The sequence below is a fragment of the Scyliorhinus canicula genome, chromosome 2, assembly GCF_902713615.1.
Source record: "Scyliorhinus canicula chromosome 2, sScyCan1.1, whole genome shotgun sequence".
Taxonomy (NCBI): Eukaryota; Metazoa; Chordata; class Chondrichthyes; order Carcharhiniformes; family Scyliorhinidae; genus Scyliorhinus; species Scyliorhinus canicula.
This window is the reverse complement of record NC_052147.1, coordinates 166,113,498-166,127,566: the sequence shown is the minus strand read 5'-3', so window position 1 is coordinate 166,127,566 and position 14,069 is coordinate 166,113,498. Positions and strand designations below refer to the sequence as shown.

General features: G+C 48.9%; 1 protein-coding gene across 2 annotated transcripts in view; it reads left to right on the top strand.

The window, feature by feature from the left end:
• LOC119961268 (shugoshin 2-like) overlaps window positions 1-14,069 on the top strand; it is a 48,302-nt gene that overhangs the window by 16,731 nt on the left and 17,502 nt on the right. Inside the window, exons 3-5 of one of the 2 annotated variants that reach the window (XM_038788701.1) lie at window positions 1,888-2,063; window positions 4,040-4,144; window positions 12,811-12,884. In XM_038788701.1, the coding sequence (XP_038644629.1) occupies window positions 1,888-2,063; window positions 4,040-4,144; window positions 12,811-12,884 (355 nt within the window). The remainder of the gene's footprint in view (window positions 1-1,887; window positions 2,064-4,039; window positions 4,145-12,810; window positions 12,885-14,069) is intronic. The other variant, XM_038788703.1, reaches the window with a different exon arrangement.

Sequence of the window (14,069 nt, the reverse complement as noted above, 5' to 3'; positions counted from 1 at the left end):
GGTCTCCCAACTTCCGTATGCCCGCCCTGTGCCACCCCAGGAACCCGCCATCAATGTTCCCTGGGACAAACCGGTGGTTCCCCCGCAGCGGGGCCTCCACCGAGCCCCCCACTTTCCCCCTGTGTCGCCTCCACTGCCCCCAAATCTTGAAGGTAGCCACCACCACCGGGCTTGTAGTGTACCTCATTGGAGGGAGCAGCAATGGCGCCGTTACCAGTGCCTTCAGGCTCATGCCTCCACAGGACGCCATCTCCATCCGTTTCCATGCTGCCCCCTCCCCATCCATTACCCACTTGCGTATCATCGAGACATTAGCCGCCCAATAGTACCCAGAGAGGTTGGCCAGCGCCAGCCCCCCTCTATCCCTGCCCTGCTCCAAAAAGACCCTCCTCACCCTCTGCGTCCTGTGCGCCCAGACAAATCCCGTGATGCTGCTGTTCACCCTCCTAAAAAAGGCCCTTGGAATAAGAATGGGGAGGCACTGGAACAAAAACAAAAACCTCGGGAGCACCGTCATTTTAACGGACTGTACTCTACCCGCCAGCGGCAGCATGTCCCACCTTTTAAACTCTTCCTCCATCTGCTCCACCAACCTAGTAAAATTAAGCTTATGCAAAGTCCCCCAACTCCTAGCCATCTGAACCCCCAAGTACCTAAAACTCCTCACTGCCCTTTTTAGCGGGAGCCTACCAATCCCCTCCTCCTGATCACCCGGGTGAACAACAAACAGCTCGCTCTTGCCCAGGTTCAACTTATAGCCCGAGAAACTCCCAAACTCAGCAAGAATCTCCATCACCTCCGGCATTCCCCCCACCGGGTCTGCTACATACAGCAACAAGTCGTCTGCATAAAGTGACACTCGGTTCTCCTCCCCACCCCGCACCAGACCCCTCCACCTCCCCGACTCCCTTAGCGCCATGGCCAGAGGCTCAATTGCCAACGCAAAAAGCAAGGGGGACAGGGGGCACCCCTGTCTTGTCCCGCGGTAGAGCCTGAAGTACTCTGACCTCCTCCCATTTGTCACTACACTCGCCATTGGGGCCTCGTACAGCAACCTCACTCATTTAATAAACCCCTCCCCAAACCAGAACCTCTCTAACACCTCCCACAAGTACCCCTACTCATGCCTATCGAAAGCCTTCTCCGCATCTAATGCCACCACAATCTCTGCCTCTCCTTCTGCCGCCAGCATCATTATCACATTTAGCAGCCTTCGCACGTTAGTGTTCAGCTGCCTCCCCTTCACCAAACCCGTCTGATCTTCATGTATCACCCCCGGCACACAGTCCTCTATTCTAGTGGCCAAGATCTTCGCCAGCAACTTGGCGTCCACGTTCAACAGTGAAATTGGCCTATATGATCCACACTGCAGGGGGTCCTTATCTCGCTTCAGGATCAGGGAAATCAGCGCCCGTGACATCGTCGGGGGCAAAACTCCCCCCTCCCATGCCTCGTTAAAATGTCCGAATCAGCAGGGGGCCCAACAGGTCCGCATATTTCTTATAAAATTCAACCGGGAATCCATCCGGTCTCAGCGCCTTCCCCGACTGCATGTGGCCAATCCCTCTAACCAGCTCCTCCAACTCAATCGGCGCCCCCAGTCCCTCCACCTGCTCCTCCTGCACCCTTGGAAATCGCAGCCTGTTCAAAAAGCTCTCCATTCCCCCACCACCGGCAGCTCCGACCGGTACAGTTCCCTGTAGAAGTCCCTGAACACCCCGTTGACCTCTACCCCCTGTGGAGTGCAGACCCGATGGGCTAAATAGACTTCTGCTTCTATGATAAAACAGCTGCTGCTAAAGTGAGCAATTCAGGCACTGAAAGAAGCATCTCAATTTCTGAACTGCATTTTGCACTTAGTCCAAAGCAGATATTTTTCTCTTTCAGACAATTCATCAATGATGAAGATCTCACTTAAGAATAACAATAAAGCTTTGGCATTAGCTCTTGCTGAAGAGAAGAAAAAATACAGAATGGCTGAACAAGAAAAAGTAATTCTTCAAAAAGAAATATACACCCAAAATTATGATATAGTTATGCTCCAGCAAAGATTAAAAACTCAGGTAATAAATAAATGCAAATGATGAATTGTCTCATCTTCTTTAATTTGCGATTGTAATTGAGCAGTTTTTGGGATCCATCTAGGTTTTCTTTTCACATTTTAGATCATTTTTAATTTTATTTTATCTGACTTCTCATAAGTTGCCAAGTCCATATGCTGCTTCTAGCCTTAAAGTCCATAGGATTTTCGTATGAGTGTTGCGGGAACTTCATCATTAGTTATTCAAATATAGCGTAGTTCACTCCCCAACTGACCAGATGACGTGGGGCGCGATTTTATGGCCACACTGCGCCCGAAAAGCAGATCTCCACAGCACAGCGTGTCCAATAGAAGCAGGGAAACCCCGCTCCCGGGATCTACCTGGCTTGCAATGACTCACGGGATCTAATGCAATGTCACAAGACAAAGCTATGTAAATCCCGCCCACTGCGATGGGATCACCTTTTAGCAAATCTGCATATTAAAGCGAGACTGCTAGTCTCACTTGATTGTGCAGATTCCTAAGTTACCTGAGATGTAGTATCAATTTTCTTTGCCTCGGAGACCTCGGGCGAGCGCCGTTCAGTACTACTCTCCACAAACGGGGCCAGACAGAACGGCACTTGTGGGGGTCTCTCAGTGGATTAGAGACCTCCAGGTACATGCTTTTTGGTCATTGTCATCCTGGCACTGCCAAGGTGCCAATTTGGCATTTGTGTGTCCTGGCGTTCAGGCCAGGATGCCCTCTGTGGGTGTTGGGAGGGTGGGGACCCGCTAGAGTGCGTTGCGGCTTTGCGGGGGGGGGGGGGCTTCGGGGCATTGGAGATCGGGAAGCCATTAAAAGATTACGTCCTGATCTGTCGCTATACTGAGGCGTTCCGGTGAACGGAGCACCCCAGTGTAGAAAGGTTAGGGGAGAAATATGCGGTTAAACGCGCTTACTATGGGACTTTGCTCCCTTTTTGTAAAATCGCACCCAGAGTTGAATTTCAGTTCAGAACTTTTATTCCAAGGTAGCAGGGAAGCAAAACTACCAGATGACTTGCCTGCTCCCCGATCACAAGAAATACAGCGTAATTATACCATTCATTACCTTTTCAGGTAATTAGCACATACCGATCAAAGAATGCCTTTGTTTAGAAATTATCTATGTTCGTTCACAACTTATAATTAAGATTACTTAATGCATTACATATGAGTATAGTTGCCAATCACAAAGCACGTACATAGTATTATAATATCAGCAGGCAAGTAGGTGTCTCTACTTCAAAGTTATTAGATTAAGTATACGCCAGAGCTACAGTTCCCAGACTCCTGAGCCATTCTCCTGTATTCCATGATGGTGATGTGAGCCGCAGCTGGCATGTTCAATTAATTTTGTATGTCGGCATCCTTGCCGAAACTACAAGTCCTTCGAATTTTTATCTATTGCCATAGCAATGGCTTGCTGCTTTCTGTCTATGGAAAGTTACTAGTCTCTCAAACTGGAGTTCATGTGAGCCCTTAGGTTTTTTTTTAAACCTGGCATATAGTTTTGTACATAAATCTATCTCTTTATACCTAAATCTACCCCTTAAATCAGCATAGACGGTTGTTCCACAGTACAAACTCAAGGCAAGGTGCGGGTATAATCACCAGAAATTGGGAGGGAGAAACTAAGACTGATAACTGAATGTATGGCCAAAGGAGCTGGCTTTAAGGCAGTGAGAGTATGTGTAAATGAGAGTTAATGATTTGAATGTGAGTTCATTATGTACTGGGGCTGGTTTAGCTCACAAGGCTAAATCGCTGGCTTATAAAGCAGACCAAGCAGGCCAGCAGCACAGTTCGATTCCCGTACCAGCCTCCCCGGACAGGCGCCGGAATGTGGCGACTAGGGGCTTTTCACAGTAACTTCATTGAAGGATACTCGTGACAATAAGCGATTTTCATTTCATTTCATTTTCATTACTTGAATACTGTCAAAACTATACCTGAATTTATCTCTTTTGCGAACAGAATGCTAAACTTTCGACCTTGGAAGATTCCTTGATGAAGATAAAAAGCTGCTTCTTTGATGCTACCAATTATTTGTCAACTGCCATCAATACCTGTGAATGTGATGTAAGAATTTGTCTTTATCTAGTTTCTTTACAGCCTGTTGTAGGTTTTCCATAGAATCCAAGCACTGCACCGAACCATAAGTGGGGCAGAGATTAAAAACATTAAGTGGGTTATTATGATCTGAAGTACACTACCTCAAAGTACAATGGAAGCAAATTCAGTGGAAAATTTAATTAATAATATAATTAGATATCTACTTGAAAAGTAGAATTTTCGAATTCTTTCACAGGATGTGAGTGTCACTGACAAGGCCAGCATTTGTTGCTCATTTATAATTGCCCTTGCAGATGATGGTGAGCTGCTTTCTTGAACTGCTCCAGTTGATCTGGTGTAGGTATACCTGATGTAAGAGGGCATAAAGAGTCTTCAAAGGGATTTAGATAAGTTGAATGGGCAAAAAATTGGCAGATGGAATGCAATGTGGGAAAATGTGAACTTGGCCACTTTAGGAAGAATAGAAAAGCAGTATACAATTTAAATGGAGAGGCTTTGCAGATCTCTCTTCTGCAGTGAGAGTGGGATGTCCTGGTACATGAATCACAAAGTTGGCATGTGGGTACAGCAGCTGATTAAGAAGGAAAATGAAATGTTGGTGTTTATTGCAGGGGAATTAGTTGGGAGGCATTGCTGCAAGCTCACCAGCGACTTCATGAGATCACATTTGGAATACTGTGTACAATTTTGGTCTCCTTCCTTAGGAAAGCATATAAATACATTCAAGAGGACTTCTGGTGGTGGTGATGTGCTGAGCAGACGCACGTCAGGTGGCTCACCTCCCAATCGGACCCAAAATAGCAAATATTTCAGGAATCTTGGATTAAAAAAGCCACCCAAAACTCCTGAAAAAAAGCCCAAATTGCATTAGTAGCGAAGAAGCAGAAGAGAAAATGCTGGCAAGTGGTAGCTCAAAGGGCTGGCGAGAAGGCAGATGCGGCAGTATGGGACAGGAGCAAGGAGCAGAAGGAACAGCGGACACGAGAGTCAAGGCGAAGGCCCCGGCAAAACGAGAGGGGGCGACCGGCGACCCAAACAGAGGAACATGAACAGGCAACAACGACCCCCAACACACCGGGTCAGGAATGGAAGACAGTCCTTAAAAAAAAAAAAGAACTGCCGCCATGACTGAGGCGATCAAAATGGAACTCTAGGTGGTGATGAAAGAGGTGGTGACGGAAGTGATGACCGCCCTCCAGTATACGATAGATGGCCTGGAAAAGAAGGTGGAAGCCCAGGAAAGGACGACCCAGGACCTGGAAAGGGCGGCAATTGACCAAATTGGTTAGGATCGTGGCTCTGGAGAGTGAGGTGAAGAGGTTGGTGACGGCCCAAGAGAACCTGAGGGGAAAGATAGAGGACCAGGGAAATAGTTCAGGTGACAGGACAACCATATTGTGGGACTGCCAGAGGGGGTGGAGGGAAGGGACCCATCGGACAACTTGGTCGGGAGGAACCGCTTCACAAACCCACCCCAGAACTTGACGGGGCACACAGGTCGCTTCGGCCAAAACCCAAGACTGGGGAGCAGCCGAGAGCGATCATTGCACCAGTACCAGGACGGGGAAAAGATCCAGAGGTGGGCCCGACAGACAAAATCGTGCTTGTGGGAAGGACACAGAATAATGGTTTATCAGGACATTGGGGCAGACATCGCAAAAAAAAGGTGATGAACAGGGGAACATGAACAGGCAGCGACGACCCCCAACACACCGTAGGAGGTATGGAAGACATTCCTAAAAAAAAGAGAATTTAATAAGGCAAAATCGGTGCTCTACAAGAGTGGGGTAAGGTTCGACATGTTGTTCCTGCCCAAACTCTGGGTAACTTATAAAGGGAAAGAACATTACTTCGGCACCCTGGTGGAGGCCGAAGAGTGAAAACCAACAGTCTGGAGAAGGAACAGACGCAGCAATGGTGAGGACAGCGGGGGGAAAATACGGATGGTGGAGGAAGAAACGGAACCAAGATCTGCTGAATGGATTCTGTTTGCGCGGGACGTTGCTGGCTCGTTCTCGGACTAACGGAGGAGGACAGAGAGAGGCAAGCGAGGATAGGGGTGAGGGGGCGAGGGAGGAGACGGGCAGACAGAACAGAGACCAGGCGAGACCAGCCACCGTACTAGCAGGGAGGACTAGGACGGGAAGACGAGCAGTAAAGGGGCCACAGAGCACCTCTCAGGCGAAAGGGAGTGTCTGGCCAGGGGTGGGGGGAGAGCAGGACAGAAAGGGAGGCGAGTACAGGGGGGAGGATAGGGTGGGGAAGAGGGAAACACGAGGGGGGGGGGAACAACTCACAGAAAAGGGGCGGAAGGATAGGAAAGGGTTGGCAGCGGGACAGACACAGGCATGGAGGCCGAGGAATCATGATGGCGCCACAAACAGCCACTTTGGAGGGTCCCTAAACAAAGGGACACCCTGGAGTGCAAGGGCGCACCCACGTGGCGTACACACAGTTGCCGGCCGTGTTGGGTGTCCCTGGACAAAAGGAAAACACTGAAGCGCACGGGCCCGACACCATGGCAAAAATGACAACCCCAACCATTTTGGACGGCCCCCTATCAAAGGGATACCCCGGAGCGCAGTGGCACGTCCAGCAGGTAAGTATGGTTGATCCTGCAGGACCAGTGGGGTCAGAAACCCGTTACCAGGATAGTCACCTGGAACGTAAGGAGACTTAACAGCCCAGTGGAAAGATTTAGAGTCTTCGCCTACCTGAAGCCTGAAGAAGGACATAGTCTACCTGCAGGAGTTACACCTGAGGGAGGACTGATTACTGGTAAAGAAGAGCTGGTTGGGACAGACATACCATTCATGCTACGGGACGAGGGCTAGGGGAGTGGCCATACTGATCAGCAAGAGAACGAGATTTACTGAGACCAGGACGGTTATAGACCCAGGGGGATGGTACGTCATGGTCTGCGGTATCCTAGACGAGGTAACAGTAGTACTGGTAAACCTGTACGCTCCCAACTGGGACAACACAGACTTTATAAAAAAGACCATGGCTGAAATCCCCGGCATTGGCACGCACTGACTGATTATGGGGGTCGCATTTAACTGCGTTCAGGACCCGCCCTCTGACCGATCGAGCCCCACAACAGGGAAAAAGACAGGCATGGCTAAGGAACTGGGAGCATTTATGGAGCAGATGAGGGCGGTAGACCAGTAGAGGTTCCTGCACCAGGGAGAAAAAGAGTTCTCGTTTTTCCCGCAGATGCACAAGGTATATACCCGTATCGACTTCTTTGCAGTGGGGAAATCAGTGGTTCCAGGAATTAAATGAGCGGAGTACTCCGCGGTTGTCATCTCCGACCATGCTCCACACTACGTGAATATGAGGTTGCCCAGCGTCCCTCGGAGGCTGGAGGCTGGCCTCGGGAGGGGGGGGCGGCTGGCCATGCCTGGCCAATAAGACCTTCTGCTAGACTGGGGCAGGCTGCATAAGTTAAATTTGGCCAGGGTGGTGGAGCAAATGAAGGGAGAGTTTTGGAGATGGGATGCACTCCCACTGTCGCTGGCAGGGAGGGTGCAGACTGTAAAGATGACAATCCTCCCAAGGTTTCTGTTTGTTTTTCAGTGCCTCCCGATCTTTGTCCCACAGTCCTTCTTCAAAAGAGTTAATAGGATGATCATGAGCTTTGTCTGGGCGGGAAAATCTCCGCGGGTGAAGAAGGCGATGCTGGAGAGGAACCGCAGCGAGGGAGGGCTGGCTTTGCTGAGTCTGATTAATTATTACTGGGCGGCCAACATCGCTATGATAAGGAAGTGGATGGTGGGTACGGGGTCTATCTGGGAGCGGGTGGAGGCGGCTTCGTGCAGGGGCTCCAGCCTGGCAGCCCTGGTCATGGCTCCTCTACCGCTGCCGCCGGCCAGGTACTCCACCAGCCCGGTTGTGGTGGCGACCCTGCGGATATGGGGCCAGTGGAGGAGGCATGTAGGGGAGATGGGGGCGTCGGTTTGGGTGGCAATCTGTGACAACCATCGGTTTGCCCCCGGGAGTATAGATGGGGGGTTTTGAGCATGGCGGCGGGTGGGGGTGGGCGATATGTTCCTGGAAGGGAGCTTTGCGAGTTTGAGGAGCTTGGAGGAGAAATTTGGTCTGGTAAGGGGAAATTATTTTAGGTACCTACAGTTGCGGGACTTTGTCCGTAGACAGATCCCATCCTTCCCACGCCTCCCGCCAATGGGGATCCAAGACAGAATAGTCTCTAGGGGGAAGAAGGGGAGGGTAGAGTCTCTGATATTTATAAGGTGCTCATGAGGGAGGAAGGGTCCCAGACGGAGGAACTGAAACTTAAATGGGAGGAGGAGCTAGGCGGGGAAATGGAGGACGGGCTGTGGGCAGAGGCCCTGAGTAGGGTAAATTCGACTGCAACATGTGCCAGGCTCGGCCTGATTCAATTTAAGGTCGTTCACCGGGCCCACATGACGGTGGCTCGGATGAGCAAATTCTTTGGGATAAAGGACAAATGCGCTAGGTGCGCAGGAGGACCAGCGAACCACGTTCACATGTTTTGAGCATGCCCGATGCTTAGGGGGTACTGGGAAGGATTTGCGGGCGTCATATCCCGGGTGCTAAAAACAAGGGTAGCGATGGGTTGCTTTCTTTCTGTTGATGTCTGTAACTGTTTACAAAGCCAAAAACTACCTCAATAAAATTGTTTATTAAACACTGAAGGCTGTGATCAGAGGGGAAATTATAGCCTACAAGGCATGTAGAGATGGGGAAGAGACGGAGGCCAGGCAACAGCTGATCGACTCCATCTTGGTAGACAGAAAGTACTCAAGGCCCCGACCGTAGAGCTGCTGGCTGAGAGAAAAAAGATACAAATGTACTTTAACCTGCTATCCATTAGGAAAGCAGTGTACCAACTCCGCCAGGCACGGGGGACCTTTTACGAACACTGATGCTAGCCGCCTACTGGCTCACCAGTTGAGAAAGCAGGCAGCCACAATACAAATAGCGCAGGTAAAAAAAATTGCAGAGGCAGACTGGGAGCGTGACCAAAAGAGGTCAATCAAGCATTTGAGACCTTCTACTGAGGGCTGTACACCTCCGAACTCCCCCGACGGGGACGCGGGGATGAAACAGTTCCTCATTGGACTGGAAATGCCATTTGTGGGGGAGGACAGATGGGGGGAGCTGGAAGTACCAATAGATCTGGGAGAAATCATGGAGAGCATCAGCTCCATGCAGGCCGGGAAAACGCTGGTACCGGATGGGTTCCCGGTGGACATCTACAAAAAAGTCACACTGGCCCTGGCCCCACATCTAAGAGACATGTTTGCAGACTCACTGGCAAGGGTAACTTGGCCTCCTCCGCTTGCGCAGGCCGCAATCTCATTGATACCCCAAAAAGACAAAGACCTGACGGAATGTGGATCAGATAGACCCATTTTGTTGCTGAATGTGAATGCGAAAATACTCGCAAAGGTTCTGGCCAAAAGGCTGGAGAAGGCCTTACCGGAGGTGGTCGCTGAAGACCAAACGGGCTTTGTCAAATGTAGGCAACTCACTGCAAACAGCAATGGCCGCTGAATGTAATAATGCCCCCCACCCCCCCAAGAGTCCCCTAATCAACACTGTAAAGGAGGAAAGTTAAGGCAGGCTTGACACTACCAAACCTGCAATACTACCACTGGGCAGCAACAGTGGAAAAGAGTGAGGGGATTGGTGCACTAACCCAACTCGGAGTGGGTACAGATAGAGGAGGCCTCCTGCAAGAGAACGACCGGGCCCTGGCCACAGTGACACTTCCATCCCCCTTGACGAAATACACATCGAGCCCAGTGGTATTGGCCACACTGAAAACGTGGAGCCAGCTAAGACAGCACTTTGGGCTGACCGGGATGTTCCCCATGGCCCCCATCTGAGGTAACCACAGATTCCCGCCAGCCATGCTAGACGCAACGTTTAAAAAATGGAGACAGGACAGGGGAGCGCTGACAGGAACTTCTACGTAGGGCACAGACTAGCGACGCTGAACAAACTGCTGGAGGAATGGGAATAGCCGACTGGACAGGAAATGAGATGCTTACAAATAAAACATTTCCTCCATAAGAGACAGTAGGATGCCTCAGGGTCCCGGAGACCACACTCTTAGAGAACTTGATGCCCACAGACAGTAAGGAGGGGGGACTCTGTGGGGAAAATATGGACAGCTATTGGACAGAGCCCAAACACCACTGGACGAGACCAGATGGAAATGGGAGGACGAACTGGGGACAGAAGTGGGGTGGAGACTCTGGAGCAAAAGCACTGAGCAGGGCGAACTCCTCCTCCTCCTGCGCAAGGCTCTGCCTCATTCAGTTCAAAGTGGTGCACAGTGCACACCTAACCAAAACCCGAATGAGTAGGTTATTCCCAAAGGTGAATGGTGCCAGAGGGGCCCTGCCAACCACACCCACATGTTTTAGGCTTGCTCCAAACTCGCTGGTTCTGGACAGAGGCAATGTCCAACGTTATAGGGGTGAGGGTGAAGCCATGCCCAAATGTGGCAATCTTTGGGGTGTCAGAGCAGCCAGAACTATACGTGGGGAAGAGGGCCAACACCCTTGCTTTCACTTCCCTAATTGCTCGGCTGGCGATCAGCCACCCACAGCTGCAGATTGGCTGGCTGACCTTTCGGAATTTTTCCACCTGGAGAAGATAAAATACACCATCCGAGGGTCAGAGGAAGGCTTCCTCACTGCATGGGGCAATTTGTCGGTCTGTTCCAAAACCTGTTTGAGGCCAACAACAGCCAGTAGAGAGGAAACTGGAAGGATTAGCCAGGGGAAAAAAAACAAAAGACGAGGAGGAAAGCCAAGGACATATAACCCAGGGGGAAGTGGGGGGGAGGAGGGGGGAGGGGGGGAAGGAAGCAGAGAGTCTGAGACGGAGAAAGAGGGACAATATGGGGGTGGGGGTTGGTGGGTGGGGGGGGCTCCACCCCCCCCCCCCCCACCCCCACTCACTGGTCCACAAAAAGAAAAAACAACACGGCTGAAGCCGACAAAGGGAGGGGGTGAGCAAGGAGAAGGGGAGCACACCTCCGGATCAACCAGGGAGGATAGCAAGGGGGATGGGCAGGGAGTGGTTGGGGAAAGGAGGGGAGGGAAGGACACTCGAACTAGACGCCAACAATCTATAAATGAAGTAAAGCAAGACAAAAGCCATTTTTCATTACGCTGTACAATATATAAACACGAGCGTCAATGTACATAATATCAAAAATGCCAATAATGTTTTTTTTTAAATACATTCAAAGCAATGCAGAGATGGTTCACTTGTCTAATTTCTGGGATGAAGGAATCTTATGGGGAAGGCTTGAGCAGGTTGGGCCTATAACATTGGAGCTCAGAAGGATGAGCGGTGATCATATTGAAACATATAAGATCCTGAGCGGACTTGACCGGGGGATATGAGGAAGATAATTTCCCTTGTGTGGACTCAAGAATGAGGGGACACCACTTAAAAAAAATAGGGGTGGTCCCTCCTTTAAAACTATGATGAGGAATAATCTTTCTTCTGTCCGAACATCGTTAGTCTGTGGAATTCTCTTCCCTAGAGGCATTTTAAAATAAAGGGTAAAATTCTAAAGTGGGTGTATGAGCTGACAGACTTGCAGGTGTTCATGTACAAATCATTGAAGGTGGCAGGGTCGGTTGAGAGAGCAGTTGATAAAACATGTGGGACCCTTGGTTTTATCAGGAGGGATTTTTATAAAAATTAAGGAAATTATGATGAAACTGTATCAAACATTGGTTTGGGCTAAATTGGAGTCTTCAGCCAGTTCTGGACACCACACTATAGGAAGGATGTGACCCTTATCTTTGTGCCCCATGATCTTGCTTTCCCAACAGCAGAAATATCTTCTCAACATCTACCTTGATAAGAAAAATCTTTAAATTGTAACGGCCTCTATATCAGATTAACTCTTGAAAGGTTTTCCTGGATAAAAATTATCCTGACTGTTCAGTCTTTCCTGATGAGCATTACTTTTCAGTTTTCATTTTATAACAAGGATATATATATTATATATATATAGTATAATATATATATCCTTGTTATAAAATGGAAACCAGAATTGTGCACAGTACTTAAAGGCAACCTAATCGATATTCAATACGAATTCAACAAAAATTCTCTGCTTTTCAGTTCGTTCCTTCGTGAAATTGGCCCAGTGTTTTTTGCTTTTTTAACTGACATTGAGTGATTTATGTACCTGTACTCGCGATCTATTTGTTCCTCCAACATATTTACCAAGGGGTATATGGCCTCCTTATTATTCCTATAAAATTTATCACATCACACTTATTGAGTTAATTTGCCAATGACGTACCCTGTGTCAGTTTATTAATATTGTCTTGTATTTTGCCGCAGTCTTCTATAGTGATAATTAAGCTCCTAATTTGGTATATTTGACATGCAAGTACATCACTTTGAGTGGCAGTCACATTTAGGTAGTTGCTTTAACCTTTGCTGTTATGGGGTGTTGAATCATTCCTGCTCTTTCTCCACCCCCTCCCCTCCATTAAAAAAATGATGTGCTGATTGGTAGCTATTTTTTTGAAAGATTTTCTAAAATATGTATTGTATAATCTGATTAAAGTAATGAAAATTAGACTGACCATTTGGTGCATGTATTTGTATCCTCCCTACTGAGGCATTTACTTCTTTCAATGTAGTTTCAAGAACATCAATGGAATGGTATGTTATTCCAAAGAAGTAATAGTGTTAATGAAGATTCCGGCTCTAACTTGTAAGTAATCAATGAAATTATGATACTTTTTTGAGAAGTCAAATGATCTGCCTGTTATATTTAAAGTTTAATGAAACAGTTCAATAATAGTTGACACTATTAACTTGTACTACTTCTGAACTCGGGTGAGGAATTAGCTTATGCGACTCAACTATAGTGGAGTTAAATAAGTAAATGTTACTAACTCATGGAAGTAGTTCAAGTACACCATTCCTATTGTATGAGAATTTTGAAGTCGATTGCTTTTGTGAAATGAATTAGAATTGTTTTGGTTCAACCGACTCTCACTAATTTCTTTGGAAACTAAATCTGCTTTTGGGCATGTTTGCCGGGGTGTTTCTTGGTGTTTCTTCACTATTCTTGGTGTTTCTTCACTATTCACCGGCAATGTCCAAGGTTGTGAGGGTGAAGCCATACCCAAATGTGGCAATCTTTGGGGTGTCAGAGAAGCCAGAGCTACACAGGGGGAAGAGGGCCGACGCTCTTGCTTTCGCTTCCCTAATTGCACGCCAGACAATCCTGTTTGGCTGGCGATCAACAGCACCACCCACTGCTGCAGACTCGCTAGCTGACCTTTCGGAATTTCTCCACCCATTTTTATTTTGGGCCTTGGTGAGTTTCTCCTTGCCGAGGCTGATCTTCAGTTGATTTTCTGCACTGGAGAGCGGAGCTCACGAGCAGGAATTGCTACCCAGATCTCTGCACCCCTCTGCTTTCTTGACCCCCATCATAGGCAAGACCCCCCCCCCCCCCCCCCCCCCCCCCCCCCCCCCGGGGCCCTACCCCTGGCAGCCGACATAGCACTTTGGCCTTTGGCACTGCCAGGGTGCTGGGGGAGTGCCAGAGTATTACCCTATCCTGTTCCTGACCACCGGGGGTCTTTAAAGGACTGCGAAACCCAAGGTGCCGTTACGTCTGATTCACATTTGTGGAAACCAGTGCTAATTTGTGCCCGAGCGAGGTCTCACAGGTGCAGCCATTGACCAGTGTCCAGGTACTTAAATGAGACATATTAAATATGCTGATCTGGATCATGCCAGTGAGGGAGAGGTCCAGATTGTACCCGGTGGAGCAAGTCAGGTGACTCGCGATTGGCCTGGGGCAGAGCCTGATTTGGGGCTATTGTGCAATTCACCCATTGCGGGCTCCACGCCGGATGCCATGTGTTGCCTGAATCGTGCCCTT